At 37.4% G+C, this 15,524-nt stretch overlaps 2 protein-coding genes, 1 long non-coding RNA gene and 4 other non-coding genes across 7 annotated transcripts; 5 read left to right on the top strand and 2 right to left on the bottom strand.

The window, feature by feature from the left end:
• Positions 1-505: 505 nt before the first annotated feature.
• trnal-uaa lies at positions 506-588 on the top strand. Its single transcript has one exon. It is a non-coding gene; the product is annotated as a tRNA-Leu (tRNA).
• A 186-nt stretch (positions 589-774) lies between these two features.
• trnal-uaa lies at positions 775-857 on the top strand. The gene has a single exon. It is a non-coding gene; the product is annotated as a tRNA-Leu (tRNA).
• A 408-nt stretch (positions 858-1,265) lies between these two features.
• On the top strand, positions 1,266-1,348 carry trnal-uaa. Its single transcript has one exon. It is a non-coding gene; the product is annotated as a tRNA-Leu (tRNA).
• A 298-nt stretch (positions 1,349-1,646) lies between these two features.
• trnal-uaa lies at positions 1,647-1,729 on the top strand. The gene has a single exon. It is a non-coding gene; the product is annotated as a tRNA-Leu (tRNA).
• Positions 1,730-4,501: 2,772 nt separating this feature from the next.
• Positions 4,502-8,048, bottom strand: xcr1b.2 (chemokine (C motif) receptor 1b, duplicate 2). The gene has a single exon (XM_027166086.2). It carries the CDS (start codon positions 7,925-7,927, stop codon positions 6,854-6,856), a length of 1,074 nt encoding a protein of 357 aa, XP_027021887.2. The 5' UTR covers positions 7,928-8,048; the 3' UTR covers positions 4,502-6,853.
• Positions 8,049-9,874: 1,826 nt separating this feature from the next.
• On the top strand, positions 9,875-15,008 carry LOC125139944. The gene is made up of 6 exons (XR_007139111.1): positions 9,875-10,364; positions 10,922-11,042; positions 11,211-11,337; positions 12,025-12,119; positions 12,551-12,871; positions 12,975-15,008. It is a non-coding gene; the product is annotated as an uncharacterized LOC125139944 (long non-coding RNA).
• xcr1b.1 (chemokine (C motif) receptor 1b, duplicate 1) lies at positions 11,912-13,855 on the bottom strand. The gene is made up of 2 exons (XM_027166065.2): positions 13,737-13,855; positions 11,912-13,543 (listed from the first exon to the last, which is right to left on the bottom strand). Exon 2 carries the CDS (start codon positions 13,540-13,542, stop codon positions 12,469-12,471), a length of 1,074 nt encoding a protein of 357 aa, XP_027021866.2. The 5' UTR covers position 13,543; positions 13,737-13,855; the 3' UTR covers positions 11,912-12,468.
• Positions 15,009-15,524: the final 516 nt, after the last annotated feature.

Below are 15,524 nucleotides of genomic sequence, written 5' to 3' on the forward strand. Positions count from 1 at the left end.
TTTAACAAACGATCGTCCTGGCTATGACATCATATTTAAAAGATCGGAGGTGTGAAAGTTTTGTTTGCTTGTTTGTCTTTAAAACTTTTAAGACGTAAGAGAGTTTTCTTTTTTCTAATATTTTGCAGTAGCATAACGTTTGCCTCACACCTCCAGGGTTGGGGGTTTGATTCCTGCCGTGTGTGTGTGTGTGTGTGTGTGTGTGTGTGTGTGTGTGTGTGTGTGTGTGTGTGTGTGTGTGTGTGTGTGTGTGTGTGTGTGTGTGTGTGTGTGTGTGTGTGTGTGTGTGTGTGTGTGTGTGTGTGTGTGTGTGTGTGTGTGTGTGTGTGTGTGTCTGTGTCTGTGTGTGTGTGTGTGTGGAGTTTGCATGTTCTCACCGTGACTTGGGGGTTTCCTCAGGGTACTCCGTTTTCCTCCCCTGGTCCTTTCCTTTTATTGTCTGACACGTTGTCTTCTGCTGTTAGCTTTCCATTCAGCTTGAACCAGTCCATTGTCTGTTTAAAGTACCAGGATGGCCGAGTGGTTAAGGCGTTGGACTTAAGATCCAATGGACAGATGTCCTCGTGGGTTCAAGCCCCACTCCTGGTAAGAGATTTAGCTGAATTATGGTGTAGCTGGTAATAGAAACAATAATGAATTACACAAAGGCCAGGAACAGCCATTCTTTGAAGGAAATTCTCAAAGAACCTAATGTACTCTAGTACTTCTGTAAAGTGCAGTAAAGGTAGAACTTGTGCTGAAGAAAGTCTCTTGTGAGAACATTCAGTACAGCTCACCAGGATGGCCGAGTGGTTAAGGCGTTGGACTTAAGATCCAATGGACAGATGTCCTCGTGGGTTCAAACCCCACTCCTGGTAAAGTCTTTAGATGGAGTCTAGGTGATCAAATGGAAACTTTCAGGAATTACATAAAAGAAAGTAACAGTTTGAAGTAGCTCCCAGCAGTAGCTCTGGCGTTACTGTGTGAGGTGTGTGTTCTGAAGAAAGAAACTTTAGAGCAACTATTCCTTAAAGGAAGCCCAAGAGAACTTCCTAATGTGGTGTCTAAAGCAGAAGCTGAGGTAGTTATTACCTTCCGAGTACACCTGGGTTTTTAAGTGGTTAAGGCACTGGGCTTAAGATCTCATAGACAAATGTCTTTGTGAGTTCAAACCCCATTCCTGCTAAGAGCTTTAGCTGAATTATGGTGTATCTGAATAGAATCCACCAGGTATTACACAGAATACAGGAGCATCCATACACTGAAGGGGCATATGAGTGTGGTGCACCAGGATGGCCGAGTGGTTAAGGCGTTGGACTTAAGATCCAATGGACACATGTCCTCGTGGGTTCAAGCCCCACTCCTGGTAAGAGCTTTAGCTGAATTCTGGGGTAGTCCGTAAAATAAACCATAAGGATTTACAAAGAAACCATTCAAGGCCAGGAACAGCCATTCTTTGAAGGAAATTCTCTCTCTCACGCATTTTCTACCGCTTATCCGAACTACCTCGGGTCACGGGAAGCCTGTGCCTATCTCAGGCGTCATCGGGCATCCAGGCAGGGTACACCCTGGACGGAGTGTGCTTCTGTAAAGTGCAGAATTTACTGTGGCAGGTAGAACTTGTTATGAAGAAGGAAGGTCTCTTGTGAGAACATTCAGTACAGCTCACCAGGATGGCCGAGTGGTTAAGGCGTTGGACTTAAGATCCAATGGACAGATGTCCTCGTGGGTTCAATCCCCACTCCTGGTAAAGTCTTTAGGTGGAGTCTAGGTGATCAAATGGAAACTTTCAGGATTTACATAAAAGAAAGTATCCTATTAGAATCACCAGCTTGGAAGCAAACTTAGAATCCACCAGGAATTACACATACGCTGAAGGGGCATATGAGGGTGGTGCACCAGGATGGACGAGTGGTTAAGACGTTGGACTTACAATCTAGGCAATCTGTTGTATCTGGGGAAAAAACATCAGGAATTATACCGGAACCATTCAAACCAGAACAGTCATTGTTTAACAGAAATAACGTAATCTACTTCTTCTGTAAAGCAGTAGCTCTGGATTCAGAGCTCAGGTAGTTACCCACAATGGTGTGCACCAGGATGGCTTAGCGGTTAAGGCGTTTGGCTTAAGATCCAATGGACAGATAGATGTCCTCGTGGATTCCCACTGCCGGTAAGAGCTTTAGCTGAATTCTGAAGTAACTGGAAAATCCCTACAGGAAACCATTAGGAATTACATGGACACCATTAAGTAAGCTTTCAAACAGTGAAGCCCTCACAGAAGGGGTAGCAGTAGACCAGGATGGCAGTGTGGTTAAGGTGTTGGCCTAGAGGTCCAAAATGTCCTCTTGGGTTTACCTCTTGTAAGAGCTGTAAAATTTGCCTGCAATCTGATTGTTTCAAAAGTGCACACAAGAAACGACCAAAATATCAGCACATGGTTTGAGTTTGTTATGTAGAGTCACAGTTCCCTCGGCGTTTTGATAACGTTACGACCCTGAAATCAGTTATTTTTTCAATACCAGCATATCCTCAAATGTTTTAGTCCTCTTATAAGACAAGAATTTGGCACGATTTTAAATGATTACCAAACGACACAATCATTTCCTATGAAATATGATTTTCCTATAAACAGTGCTAATAATGAAAACGCGAACGTCTTATTTGACAGAAAATATTCTTTTTGTAAAACGACTCTTTATGATTTATGATACAAATTTGCACTTTTTCGTCTTTGTATGCGCCAACATCGCGTTGTTTTACATACCTGTGTTGTTTTGGCTTATTTTTCACACTAAAGCAAGAGCATTCTCATTAGGACTTGAATGCACTGCATATTAAAGCAGAAGGCCAGCTGTCTATAGACCTGAGCCACATGTTTATTGTGCTCAGGCTACTTTCACATGCGATAGGGTGCTGCTAAAATAGTCATGTTCAGCTGTTCAGCTGTGGTTCAACCCACTGCTGCCATCTGCTGTACACCAGTATATTAGCTCTACAATAGGGTCAATACCTTGGTTGAATAATCAGTTCCTCTTACAGTCATTCTTCTCTCTTTGACTCTCAGATCCATTTTTGTGGTTTCACTATGATACACTGAATCTGTGTAACTATAGTAGCTGTTTCCTATAACTGAGCAGATATGAAGAAATCGCATTTTGCCACATAAACAGAAATTGTCAGGAGATACAAAACATTCTGACTGTTTGGTTTTAGCATGATTAACTGACCTAAAATTCTCCCGTAAAATAACCTTTCTACTTTTATTTTAGAAATTCACATAGAGTTTGTGCTTTGCGTTGGTCTGAAAGCTAAATGTTCCTGTTTTCTAGTTTAGATAATAATAGAACGTTTCATTTAGTAATATATGTAACGTTCTATTATAGCATACTAGATATGTTACTATACGGTATTATCTTACTATGTAAAGCTACAGGCGTTCATAAAGTACGAGAGCTGCATTGGAGTCTCTTTCATTGGAGTCTCTTTAGCAACGTCTTGTAAACAACATGTGCAATAACAGAAATTTTAAAACCGTGCAATATTACGTGTGTGCAATATGTCTGTTAGCGTAACTACTTACTCGTGGTCTCTTTTTTCTTCTTTGTATTCATACATTGTGTTGTGTATATACTGTATACTATATTATGTCTGTATTATTTTTTTTATATATTTGCATTTCTTTTTCTTTGCTGCTGTAATAGAGAAATGTCCCCACTGTGGGACGAATAAAGGTGTCTTATCTTATCTTATCTTATCTTATCTTATCTTATCTTATCTTATCTTATCTTATCTGATCTTGTCTTATCTTGTCTTGTTTTATCTTATCTTATCTTATCTTGTCGTATCTTATCGTATCTTATCTTATCTTGTCGTATCTTATCTTATCTTGTCGTATCTTATCTTATCTTATCTTATCTTATCTTATCTTAATGTAAAGAATCCAACTGCAGCGAGAAAGCATTAGGGATGTTTTTGACAATCAGTATTACAGATCGAATTGATTGATTGATTGATTGATTGATTAATTGATTGAATGTCATTTTGCAATCATACTTAACTAGCAAGATATTGGATTTTGTTAATTTGGTTGCATTTGTTTGTTAAACTGGTTTCTTAGTCAAATGCTGTAATATATTTACAGGCTCTTGATTACAATTCCCATCAGCCCTAGTGTGTCACATGTCCGTCCCACTCACCTTTACCTGACTACCTGTTAGTGGACCTGGGACTCAAACTCACAACCTTCCCGCTGTTCAGTATTTTTTTTAATAATAAAAAAATATTTGTTTATATATGCTCATTAAATTTAGCCTTGTACAATAATACATCAGCTTATTATTATTATTATTATTATTATTATTATTATTATTATTATTATTGCTTTAATTGCTTTAACTCAATTTGATGCTTCAAATAAAAAAAAAATATATATATATATATATATATATATATATATATATATATATATATATATATATATATATATATATATAATTAAATTAAATTATTATACACAATAATCATAGATTTGATTTATTCTAATCATATAAAAGAAAATACTTCATAAATTTGATTGCATGACAATGACACTTACCTTAGATCTCTAACAGAATTAAGAATGATTGGACTCATAGGAATAAAATAAAGCGTTAAATCATAACAGAAACATCAAAACCCGGACAGAAATCAGTCAATTAATATTACAGGGGTATCTTTCTTTCAGCAGGAAGTCTGTAAGCTTTCTGAAACCATAAAAATAGTTTAGGTTTGAGACCTGAGATCAGGAGGATGTGATCAGTGAGATATGTAGTAGGACAGAAGATCTAACAGATTAGAATTGAATAAATACAGATTGAAAATGTTTAAAGCTTGAAAATGGTTTCAGCGAGAAAATGGTTTCAGCGAGAAAATGGTTTCAGCTCTCCACCGGTTTCAGCTCTCCTGTGGTTTCAGCTTTCCAGCAGTTTCAGCTCTCCAGTGGTTTCCCAGTGCTGGATGACTAAGAAGTGGACCAATTGACCTCCAAATGCATAAATATTGTCAAATTGATCTTCTCCCATTGCTCTACTCCCATTGACCTATTCCCATCGGTCTACTCCCATTGGTCTACTCCCATGTAGTTTAACGCTGAAGTGCTCCAGAATTAAACTACATGAAACTAAAAAAAAAAAGATTAAGATCAAGCTTGTAATTGAGTTTTCCACACTTGCAGCACTGTATCTAGAAGCTTAGAAATTACAATGATTAGAAATTTAAATGTCTCCACATGGCAGGGATGTCAACCCCAGATAAAGAGCGTTGAAGTAGATAGAAGATTGATGGGGAAAAATCCTTTCTGAGCCTGATCAGCTTTAATTAGCTTAATACAAGTAGAATACGAATATAAATACGTCAGAATAATAGACAGAAGAGTAAAAACTCTCATCCATGGTTTATATATTTTTGTCTCCACCTGCCATCTATAAGACATATAAGAAAGAAAAGAGCTTTTTAATGAGTCGACAGCTGATCAGAAACGAGAGCTTTATCTAATTGAATCGGACATCTCGCTGAAACCAACAGATACAGTAGCAGTTGATTGTTTTATCGTGTATTTGCTAACCAACGTGGCATAAAAAGTAAAGACCAAAAAAAAAAAAAAAAGACATAAGGATTGAGGTGTTTAAGGATTCACTTGATTCCAGTTTTTCTATAGTAACTGCGAATGCACAGGGACTTTTGAGTTTCCTTTAATTCCTTTGTGACTGATTTAAAAAAAAAATGTGAGTGTTTAGAACAAAGAAAAATGTACCATCGTTGAAACGATGACAATTTTCTGTAAGGATCATTTTCGTTATCATTATGTATATCGTTATTTTAAAGGGCCTCGCAACACTGAATAAGATTTATGGTTTGGGAAAGTCTTCAGGAGTTTCGCAATGAAAGCCTGAATTAAATTAACAACAAAAAAATAACCTTTAAAAAAAAAAAAGAAAAGAAAAAAAAAAGAAAAAGAAGAAAAGAAAGTAAGTGATGATGACTGACGTTCGGTGTCGATTTAAAACGCTACAAGTGTTACGTAACTTTGTAATTGTTGGCAAATCTTTGCGGTGATTTCCTACAAACAACCGTATTTATTTCAAACGCAACATTTACATCATCTAAGCCAAGATGCTCGTACTAACAGTCTATAAACTGAGAAAACATGCCATCATTTGGTGCAAAGGATTTTCTTGCTTTTGCCCGAGACAATAAGAGATGACTAAAATTGAAAAGTGTTAAAACCGAAAGACATTAAACTCGACATAACACTCGACATAACACTCGACATAACACTCGACATAACACCTCCTCTGCTGTTGTTTAAATAGTTTCAATTTTGAATTGAAGTGTGTGTGTGTGTGTGTGTGTGTGTGTGTGTGTGTGTGTGTGTGTGTGTGTGTGTGTGTGTGTGTGTGTGTGCGTGTGTGTGTGTTAAATGCAGTGTAAGGTTATTTATAGTAATACAATTTATTTATTTTTTAAAAAGAGAAGAAAATAAAATGTAAAATGAGTTAAAAAAAATACATTCTAAAGAAATTAATGGTAAATCCAGCACTCAATACTAGAAAGAAAAAAAATCTTTATCTGTTAAGTCAACACAAAAAAAAAACAGCTTCTAAAAAACTTTAATGCAAAACACACAAAGGGGAAAAAATATATTATATAGTAACAAATCCAGATATAAAAAATAAGGAGGATTTTATATAGGATAATATTGTAATATAAAATGTCACTTTTGAAAGAAGATATTTCCATATCAGCGTATTAACTCTGTCTAATATTTTCATGTGTAAAAATATAGGAATCACTCACACAAAAAAGGAGAAATGTTTGATTTCGTTCTCGTTTCCTAAATTGATTTGAGCTCTGTTACATTTTGTGGAATCGCCCTGCTGAAGTGCTGTTGAATGAAGTGGCTGGGGTCAGAAGATCTGTCTGAGGGTTGAAGGCTCCTGTGTCGTGTCTGGCGGAACAGTAAGCTGGACAGGATTCTTCTGGGTCTTCCTCGGATCAGAAACAACAGTGGATTGATGCAGCAGTGAGAATAGGCAAGGATCCGACAGGCGACAAAGGATCGGTGGAGCTGATTGCCTTTTTCGCAATCCTTATCAGAAAGAAGCGGCATCAGGATTATGACAACATGATAAGGTCCCCAACATATGACAAACGACATGATGATGAGCCAAACCACAATGAACGTCTTGTACCTCGTCCGGCCCGTGCTGGACAAGAGAGTGTGCAGGATTTTTCCGTAAGACAGGATGATGATCACCAGCGGAATGATGAAGAGCATGATAAGCTGTGTGTAGTAACCTGCGTGGTCGTGTTGAGAAGCCGTGGTGTCACAGGTTTGGACGGAATTCACCGTCTTAACCTCGGAGGACAGGGCGTCTTTCAGAGAGGCTAATACACTGATGATCCATGACCCTGCGAAAGCTGCTTTTGCACAGTTGAGCCGTCTGCTATGAGTCAACCACTGGCTGCGCACAACGATAAAAAAGAAGCAGTCGACCGTCATGGCCGTCATTAGTATCAGGCTTCCGTATATTCCAACAAAATATGCCCCGGTTAGGATCTTACACGCAACATGCCCAAAAATCCACTCCATCATGTTCTCAACAGCCCAGAAGGGAATAGTCAGCGTGAACAACAGGTCAAAGAGCGCCAAGAAGAACAAAAAACGCATGGTGACCCTTCTGAGATCTTCGAAGCAGGCCAGACCTAAGAGGAGCATGCCATTCCCGAGAAAGCTGAAGCAACAGATGATGATGTAACTTATTCCAGTGATTCGGTCATATTTCTCCATATGACAGTGTACAATTAAGTCACCGTCTACATATTCGTACAAGTCGTTCAAATATTCACTGTGGTTCATTTGCATCGCTTCTGTGAAGGTCAGCGGTGTCGAGTTAAGAGAAACCATTCCACAAATGGATGCACGCTTAGATGTCCAGCTTCACGTCGGAAAGTCTAGAGTGTCTCAAAATAAAACTGAAGAGAGTTTTTGGCTGAAGGCTCTTCCTCTTTTCTGCACAGCTTCTCTGTGAGTTAATTTATTTGTCGAAGAAGGTGTGAAACTAACACTAGCACCAACCTGTTTTCTGAGGACTTGCATGCATGTATAGACCACAAAGAGACTCTGCAGTGCTTTGCAGGTGGAGTGAGAGATCGATATTTATCACAAGATCTTTAGACGATGTATCAGTATTATGGGAAATGATCAAAATATCAAAATACCACAAAGTACTTATTATGACCAACACTTCCTTCACTGTCCTATTTCTTTTTTTGCTTCTTTGAGCTTGGAACAATGTGTTAGTTTAGCAGTTAGCTAAGCTGCCACTGCTGGGCCACTGAGCACGACCCTTAATAACCCGGTTGTATAAATTTAAATAAATTGTGCCACTCTGGTTAATGGTGTCTGCTAAATCCCAGAAATAAATGTAAAATGCACCGGACGTCATGATGCATGACATAGAAATGCTAGAATTAAAGTTCCTAATATGAAACATGGATCTGATGAAGACAGAAGAGTTCCTGTTACAGCTCCAAAGTCGATTAGATGCCAAAAAGAGGAGATTTTATTTCCCTTATTCCTCAGCAACGTTCCAAATAATTACAATCCGTTTTATGAATTAAAAAACAAGCTACATTATATCGCTTTATAATTACATAACATGCTGGGAAACTACTGTGAAAGAAGTTAGTTCCTGTTATTACACTTAATAACGAGTTTCCTATACCAGCTTCTCTTTTTCTCTCTCTCTCCTTATTACAGTCAATAAGACAAACAAACAGACAAACAAGTAACGACTGTAATGTTAAAAAGAAAACGCAAAGCACTTTTTGAATAAGTCTTGAATAAGAAGTTTTGTTTTTGTTGGCAGACTCCTTACAACCCCCCCCCTACCCCCCCCCCCACACACACACACCATATTATAGCTCACACTTTCATTCAATTCCTGTAGAAACTTCAGCAGGGGAGAATTATTTTTAATAATAATTCTTTAAATATATAATAAAATATAATAAATTAAATATGATTACATTATTTAATTATTGAATATATTAACATAAATTTAATTTAACGGTAAATATTTAAACATACTACTACTACTACTACTACTACTACTACTACTACTACTACTACTACTACTAATAATAATAATAATAATAATAATAATAATAATAATAATAATGAAATACGACTTAATTATAAAACACTATCTGAGCTTTTTATTTTATTTTATTTTATTTTATTATATTTTATTTTTTCACTTTCCCCCAATGGTCTTCTGCTTAAATTGTTCAAAAGTAGAATGGGGCTTATTTCTAAAGTTAGAGTTAAAGTTTTGAAGCAGGAAAAAAAAAAAGAATTACAAAAAGAAAAAAGAAAACAAGAAAGAATTAAAGGCTCTTTACTGTAAATGAATACAGTAAATATCATCATATAAAACTATCAATATACACTTTTCTCCAGCAACTCTCTCCATCACGGAGCTTTAAGAATAAACTTTTTTTTACAGAAGCGATATTGTGTTTTTTTTCTCCAGCAGATTAACACCGATACAACAATGTAAAAGTTTTAACACATTAGCAAATTATTGCAAAAGTGTTTACGGGAAGAAATAAAAAAGCTTTTGGATACATCAGTGAATCTGTTGATTATATATATAGTGCAGTTAGTAATGTGTACTCTTCATCGTTACTATGGCAACAGTAATTACAACCACCGTCGAAAAATAAATCTTAATCAGTGTCTCGTGTATGTGTTCAGGGGGTTATTATATACATTTCAACTTGAGTTTCAGTTTTACAATGTTTCCTGTCAGGAAATCGCTTTTTTTGCTGCATCTGCAATAGTCACTTGAAGCTGAAACAAAAAAAAACATGAGAGAGAAGGGAAAAGAAATCAATTTTATTTATTATATAATAAGTTCATATGTGAGGCATGACAGAATGGAATAATCATCAAACTAATCGTAACAAAAAAGAACATAAGGGAATAATCACTGTTCCAAAGTTTGCATATCATGTGAAGAAAGAATTTCACTGTGCTGTGTGTCAGGGACAGAAGACAACGGAGACAGAGATCACGTAAAATAACAGAGTTTGACAATTTATGGTGAAATGAAGTGAGCGAGGGTGCAACAGTGCAGGTGAAGCTCCAACACACACACACACACACACACACACACACACACACACACACACACACACACACACACACACACACACACACACACACACACACACACACACACACACACAGGATCACTGGAAGCAGACCCACGAGGATTAGCTCCTTGGATGGACGATGAACTTGGGGAACTATTGAATAAAGAGAAATAAAGAGTCAGGTTAGTAGACACAGCGTGCAGCAGCAGCTAGCGTGTACGAGACCGTGTGTGTGTGTGTGTGTGTGTGTGTGTGTGTGTGTGTGTGTGTGTGTGTGTGTGTGTGTGTGTGTGTGTGTGTTTTATGTGGTGCGGTAATGATGGGTGCTAGGTGACGGTGCTGAGGATCTAGTTTGCTGTGAGAACCTGCCGATTCTGTGACACCGTAATGTAGATGTGACAATAATAAAGGCTTCTTCTTCTTCTTTTTCTCTTTCTTCTTCTTCTTCTTCTTCTTCTTCTTCTTCTTCTTCTTCTTCTTCTTCTTCTTCTTCTTCTTCTTCTTCTTCTTCTTCTTCTTCTTCTTCTTCTCTTCAATACCTTCAGTAAAATGTATACAGTACTGTGCAAAAGTTTTAGTCAGGTGTGAAAAAGATGCTGTAAACAAAGAATGCTTTCAGAAATATAAATAATGAGCGTTTATTTCTGTCAATTTACAAATTGTAAAGTGAGCAAACAAAAGAAAAATCTCATTCAATTCAATATTTATTGTTTTTTTTTTTTTTTTGCCTTCAAACCAGCATGACGTGATGGCACGCCCCCCACAGAGCCCCGATCACAACATCATCGAGTGTGTCTGGGATCACATGAAGAGACAGAAGGATGTGAGAAAGCCGACATCTACAGTACAGAAGATCTGTGGTTAGTTCTCCACGATGTTTGAAACGACCTACCGGCCGAGTTCCTTCAAAAACTGTGTGCAAGTGTACCTAGAAGAATTGCTGCTGTTTTGAAGGCAAAGGCTGGTCACACCAAATATTGATTTAGAAGGAATTCTCCCTTCTTCAATTCTTTGTTTTTATTTATCAGGGCCTACATAGCGTCTGTTCAATCCTTACGTCACCACGTCAAGTTCAGATCGTCTGGAAGAAGGCCTTAATGACCCCAACCAGAATAATAAACAGCAACAACTGAGGACATAGAGGACATACCTGAGGTACTTTCTTTCTTTCATGATGTAGACACACCTGAGTGCTTCAGAACAAAACATTTGTACAATCTAGCCTCACTTCATGGGGATTAATTAAGTAATCTGATTAAATAATTATTTTCATCACATTTATCACTTATTTTTCCCAATTGGTTTAGCTTTTGTTGTTGTTTTTTTGAACCTATCACCTGAGGTTAGTTAAGTTTGAACCCCGATACATAAAAACAGAACTGGTGTAGTGTGTACTTTCATTTTCTCATGTCTGTGGGTATGACGGTCTTCAGAATGGGTTTTTTTTCTTTTTTCTTCACTATTTTGAACCCACCCAGGTCTATGTTTCAGTCATACTCACAGCCCAAGCAAAGACATTTTGAAACTCTTTGCACTTGTCATGAAAACGTCCCTAAATAGCAGCTTATTTCACACATCGGAGCTGATGTGTGAGCTGTTTCTGTCCAGCTTTGCTTACATGTTCTCATTTAATAGGAAAGCACAACACCAATTAAGTATTAATAAATCATAAAGTCATCCACATCAAAATGAATGGAGTTAGTGAGCAAATTCAGAAAACACAGGCATCTAAAAGTTTGTCATATTTTATTCAGTGTTCGTTAAACACCTATATCGTGTAAACATACGTGATTACAAAAAAAAAAGATGCATTCACTATTATGCAGTTTAATCATTTTACAGCAGGTTTTGGAGCCCCCTGGTGTCTTACAGAGGAATTGTAACTGCAGTGAAAAAAAAAAGCTCCAGGAATCACTGTTTCTTAGTACACAGTTCATGTAAGTATGATGTTTAAGCATCGTATAACAAAAAGGCTTTTTACATTTGCAAACATTTACATAAACATTAAAATAATAAAAAAAAAGACAAAGAAGTGAAGTAAAACATTAATGGTTGGTACAAAGATTGTGTTTTTAAAGCATACAAGTATTTGTAAAAATGTATGTAGCATACAAAGGTTTAACTACAGTGATAATTGTAAGCAAATTCTTAAAATTTCTTTTTAATTCTTTAAAAAAAATTTCAATAATAAGCGAAAAGCTATTTACAAACACAAAATGGAGCAAAAAGCAATTGAGGATAAGTTCAGATTTAAAATCTTATAAGCAATAGGACATAGTAGATGAGCTAGTACATAGAAATTTCCTCCCCATTCGAGTAAATCAGATGACTTTGACGTTTGTCTTGTTGCTGGTTGTCTTTCCGGCAGAAATTCCTCAGCGCTGTCTTTAGGTGATCTCTGAACTTGACCCCCATAAAGACATAAAACATTGGATTGAGGCAGCAGTGAGAGTACGCCACCAGTCTGGAGACGGTCAAAACATAATCCACCGAGGTGCTGACGTGACACTCGTTGAACGGCGAGATTTCAAAGGATATCAGAGATTTGAGGAACATGGACACGTTATAAGGCGCCCAACCCAAGAAAAAAGTGATCACGATGCAGAGGATGAGCTTGACGGTCTTGGGACGGGTGTGTGATGTTGGTCTGAGCAGACGGCAGAGAATTCGACTATAGCAGAAAGCAATGGTGATGAAGGCAATGAGGAAGAAGACGTTTTGCTGGTAAATGGTAATGAGTTTCCATGTGAGGTTATCGTTATAATCGCAGTAATCTCTGCCTCTTTTATTAGCTGCCGATTTGAAGATGCACTGAGGAGTTGCGGCACAGGAGCTCAGGAACCAGATGAATGCAGAAACCCCGATGGAATGGTATGGGGTGCTGTTCCAGAGCACAGACAGCGGGTGCACCACGGCCATGTAGCGATGCACTGTCATGACTGTGAGAAAGAGAAGGCTGCTGTAGTAACCCAGGTAGAAGACGAAGTGTATGGATTTGCATGCGACGTCTCCGAACGTCCAACCCGAGATGAGATCGATGGCCCAGAATGGCAGGCCGAAGGTAAAGATGAGGTCAGAGATGGCCAGGTTCAGAAGGAAAGTGTTGGTCAGGGATTTTAGATTTTCATATTTAATCAGCACCCACAGGACCAATGCATTTCCCACACAACTGAACATGATGACCACGGCAAAAAAGACGGGGGTGACCACTGCTCCGAACTGGATCACTTCAGTCTTGTTGCACACATCATTGTCTGGTTCATTATAATAGTCAGAATAATCACCATCATTATAGCTACCAGTAGAGCTGTCATTATAACTATAGCTGCTATTATAATTGTTTTCAAAACTTCCGATCATGCTGAAAGAAGAAGTAAAACATATATATAAGTACAAATTATAAAGCAAACAGACGAAATAGTACTGATAACAACGAGCTGTTCTGATTAAACTGAGATTTCGGTCTAGCTTGCTTTTTTAAACAAGACAAACAAATTTCACATCACACAAAGCAAACAATTGTACAATAAAGTGTGTTCATTTCATTTCCATACCTTAATCGCTTCAAGGTGTTTAAAGGTGAAGTTAGTCGTTACTTTATGAAACCATTAGAAATGATTTGTTCCGTTTATGAGATACGACAGAGCACCACCTTTTTCTCAGTACCCAAAAAAACAAAAAAGCGGGCTTGTAGTAATTTTCTACTGACTGCATGTACAACAAATAATCAAGCTACTAAATTGAACTTAATATTAGATCTCAATTAGATTTGCTGCATCAGAACTGGAAAGATGACGAGATTGATGAATGGGAAAAAATCTTGTTGTAGTCTTGCTCACTTTTGACCATTACATGGTTGTCGATATTCTATGTGCTATTCAGACTATTGCTAAAATGAGTGTTAACTTGGGACTTTCACAGCATTTACACAGTAATTGAGATTAAACTCAATTGAACACTGAGGCAGATGGTCTACAACAGAAGAAGACAACGTCCTCTTAACCGCTTCAATGTTCCAAAACGCTCAGGATTAAAATATACATACAGTACAAACATTGAATATAAATGGAAATCGGGCGTCCGGGTGACACCATGTGAGAGTAAGACGTGTGTGAAAGCAGCTCTGCAATTTTTGCTTTGATATATGTGAGCTAAACTAAATCATGCCATTGAGTTCATAGAGTTCAACTACTTAAGATAATGGAGATAGGTCAGTGATAGTCGAGGCTATCGACAAAAGATTAGACCAATTCTCGATCTCCATCAGAGAAGATTTAACTGCTTAAAAAAGAGACGGATGTCACAGTCGACCATGAAAAGCACGATGACAGATCGACAAGCTAAAACAATGACAGCTTGAACGTAGCACAATTTTTACTCTTGACACGGTTTACAAAAAGATGTGAAAAAGTTAACAAGCAGTTTCTTACAGCTTACAGACAAATATACGGATCTGGAAGGATCGCAGTAGAAGGGAAAACTTGTGTATTCTAATTATTTTAACAAATTTTGGAAATTTTGCAAACTTTGACTACCTTTGATCGATCGTGCTAAACTTTCCTTGAGAGAAACTCTGAGCCTTCATTGTCAAGACCTCCGGTGACATGCATTATATCCACAATCGGCAAGACATCATCTGAAAAGCAGCACAGCTTAAATCCATCACCTACAATAAAGAGAAGCTTCTGATATTTCCTGATCTCCGGTGATGTTTTGACTTCATTATCTCCTCAGACTGATACTGTGTAAAAGGGGTCATTAAACTAGGTTTGAGCCATGTCCCAAAAATGTTTTTTTTTTTTTTTTTTTTTGATGTGACCTGTTAATACACAATGTTTATATGTCTCACAGTTTGGATTTGCAATAACCAAGCTGTGTACAGTATATGAAAGTATGGGTCTCCGATTTTTGAAAGCCAATGTTGACATATAAAATCACCAAAGGAAACACATCCCTAACCGAAATGGGTCCCATCCCTGTATCGTTAAGCTCTTTAAGAGTTGCCAATTATATCCTCCTTTAAGAAAAATGTAAAAGAAATATTCAGTTCTGGATCCTGCCCGTTTGTCTAATCGGCAGAATAAATACTATTGAGATTTTTAAGTTTTTCCTCTTCTTTTGCAACTATTATGTCTGTTTCTAAACACAGCTTTTTTAGCAACTCAACAAAATTATTTTGCCATTTATCTCAATTTGAGTGAGATCTACTTTCATCACTGATTTTTCTTAGCAGTTTTTTCCCTCAGGGTTCATATCGAGCAGATAGAGGGTGTGTGTGTGTGTGTGTGTGTGTGTGTGTGATGTATTAATAATGGTCTGTATGTTGGAATATAGGCACGTTA

This window comes from Tachysurus fulvidraco, chromosome 22 (assembly GCF_022655615.1).
Source record: "Tachysurus fulvidraco isolate hzauxx_2018 chromosome 22, HZAU_PFXX_2.0, whole genome shotgun sequence".
Lineage (NCBI taxonomy): Eukaryota > Metazoa > Chordata > Actinopteri > Siluriformes > Bagridae > Tachysurus > Tachysurus fulvidraco.

What these genes read in the sequence shown, in the direction of transcription:
- xcr1b.2 (XM_027166086.2), bottom strand. Translation starts at nt 7,927, where the DNA reads ATGGTTTCTCTTAACTCGACACCGCTGACCTTCACAGAAGCGATGCAA.
- xcr1b.1 (XM_027166065.2), bottom strand. Translation starts at nt 13,542, where the DNA reads ATGATCGGAAGTTTTGAAAACAATTATAATAGCAGCTATAGTTATAAT.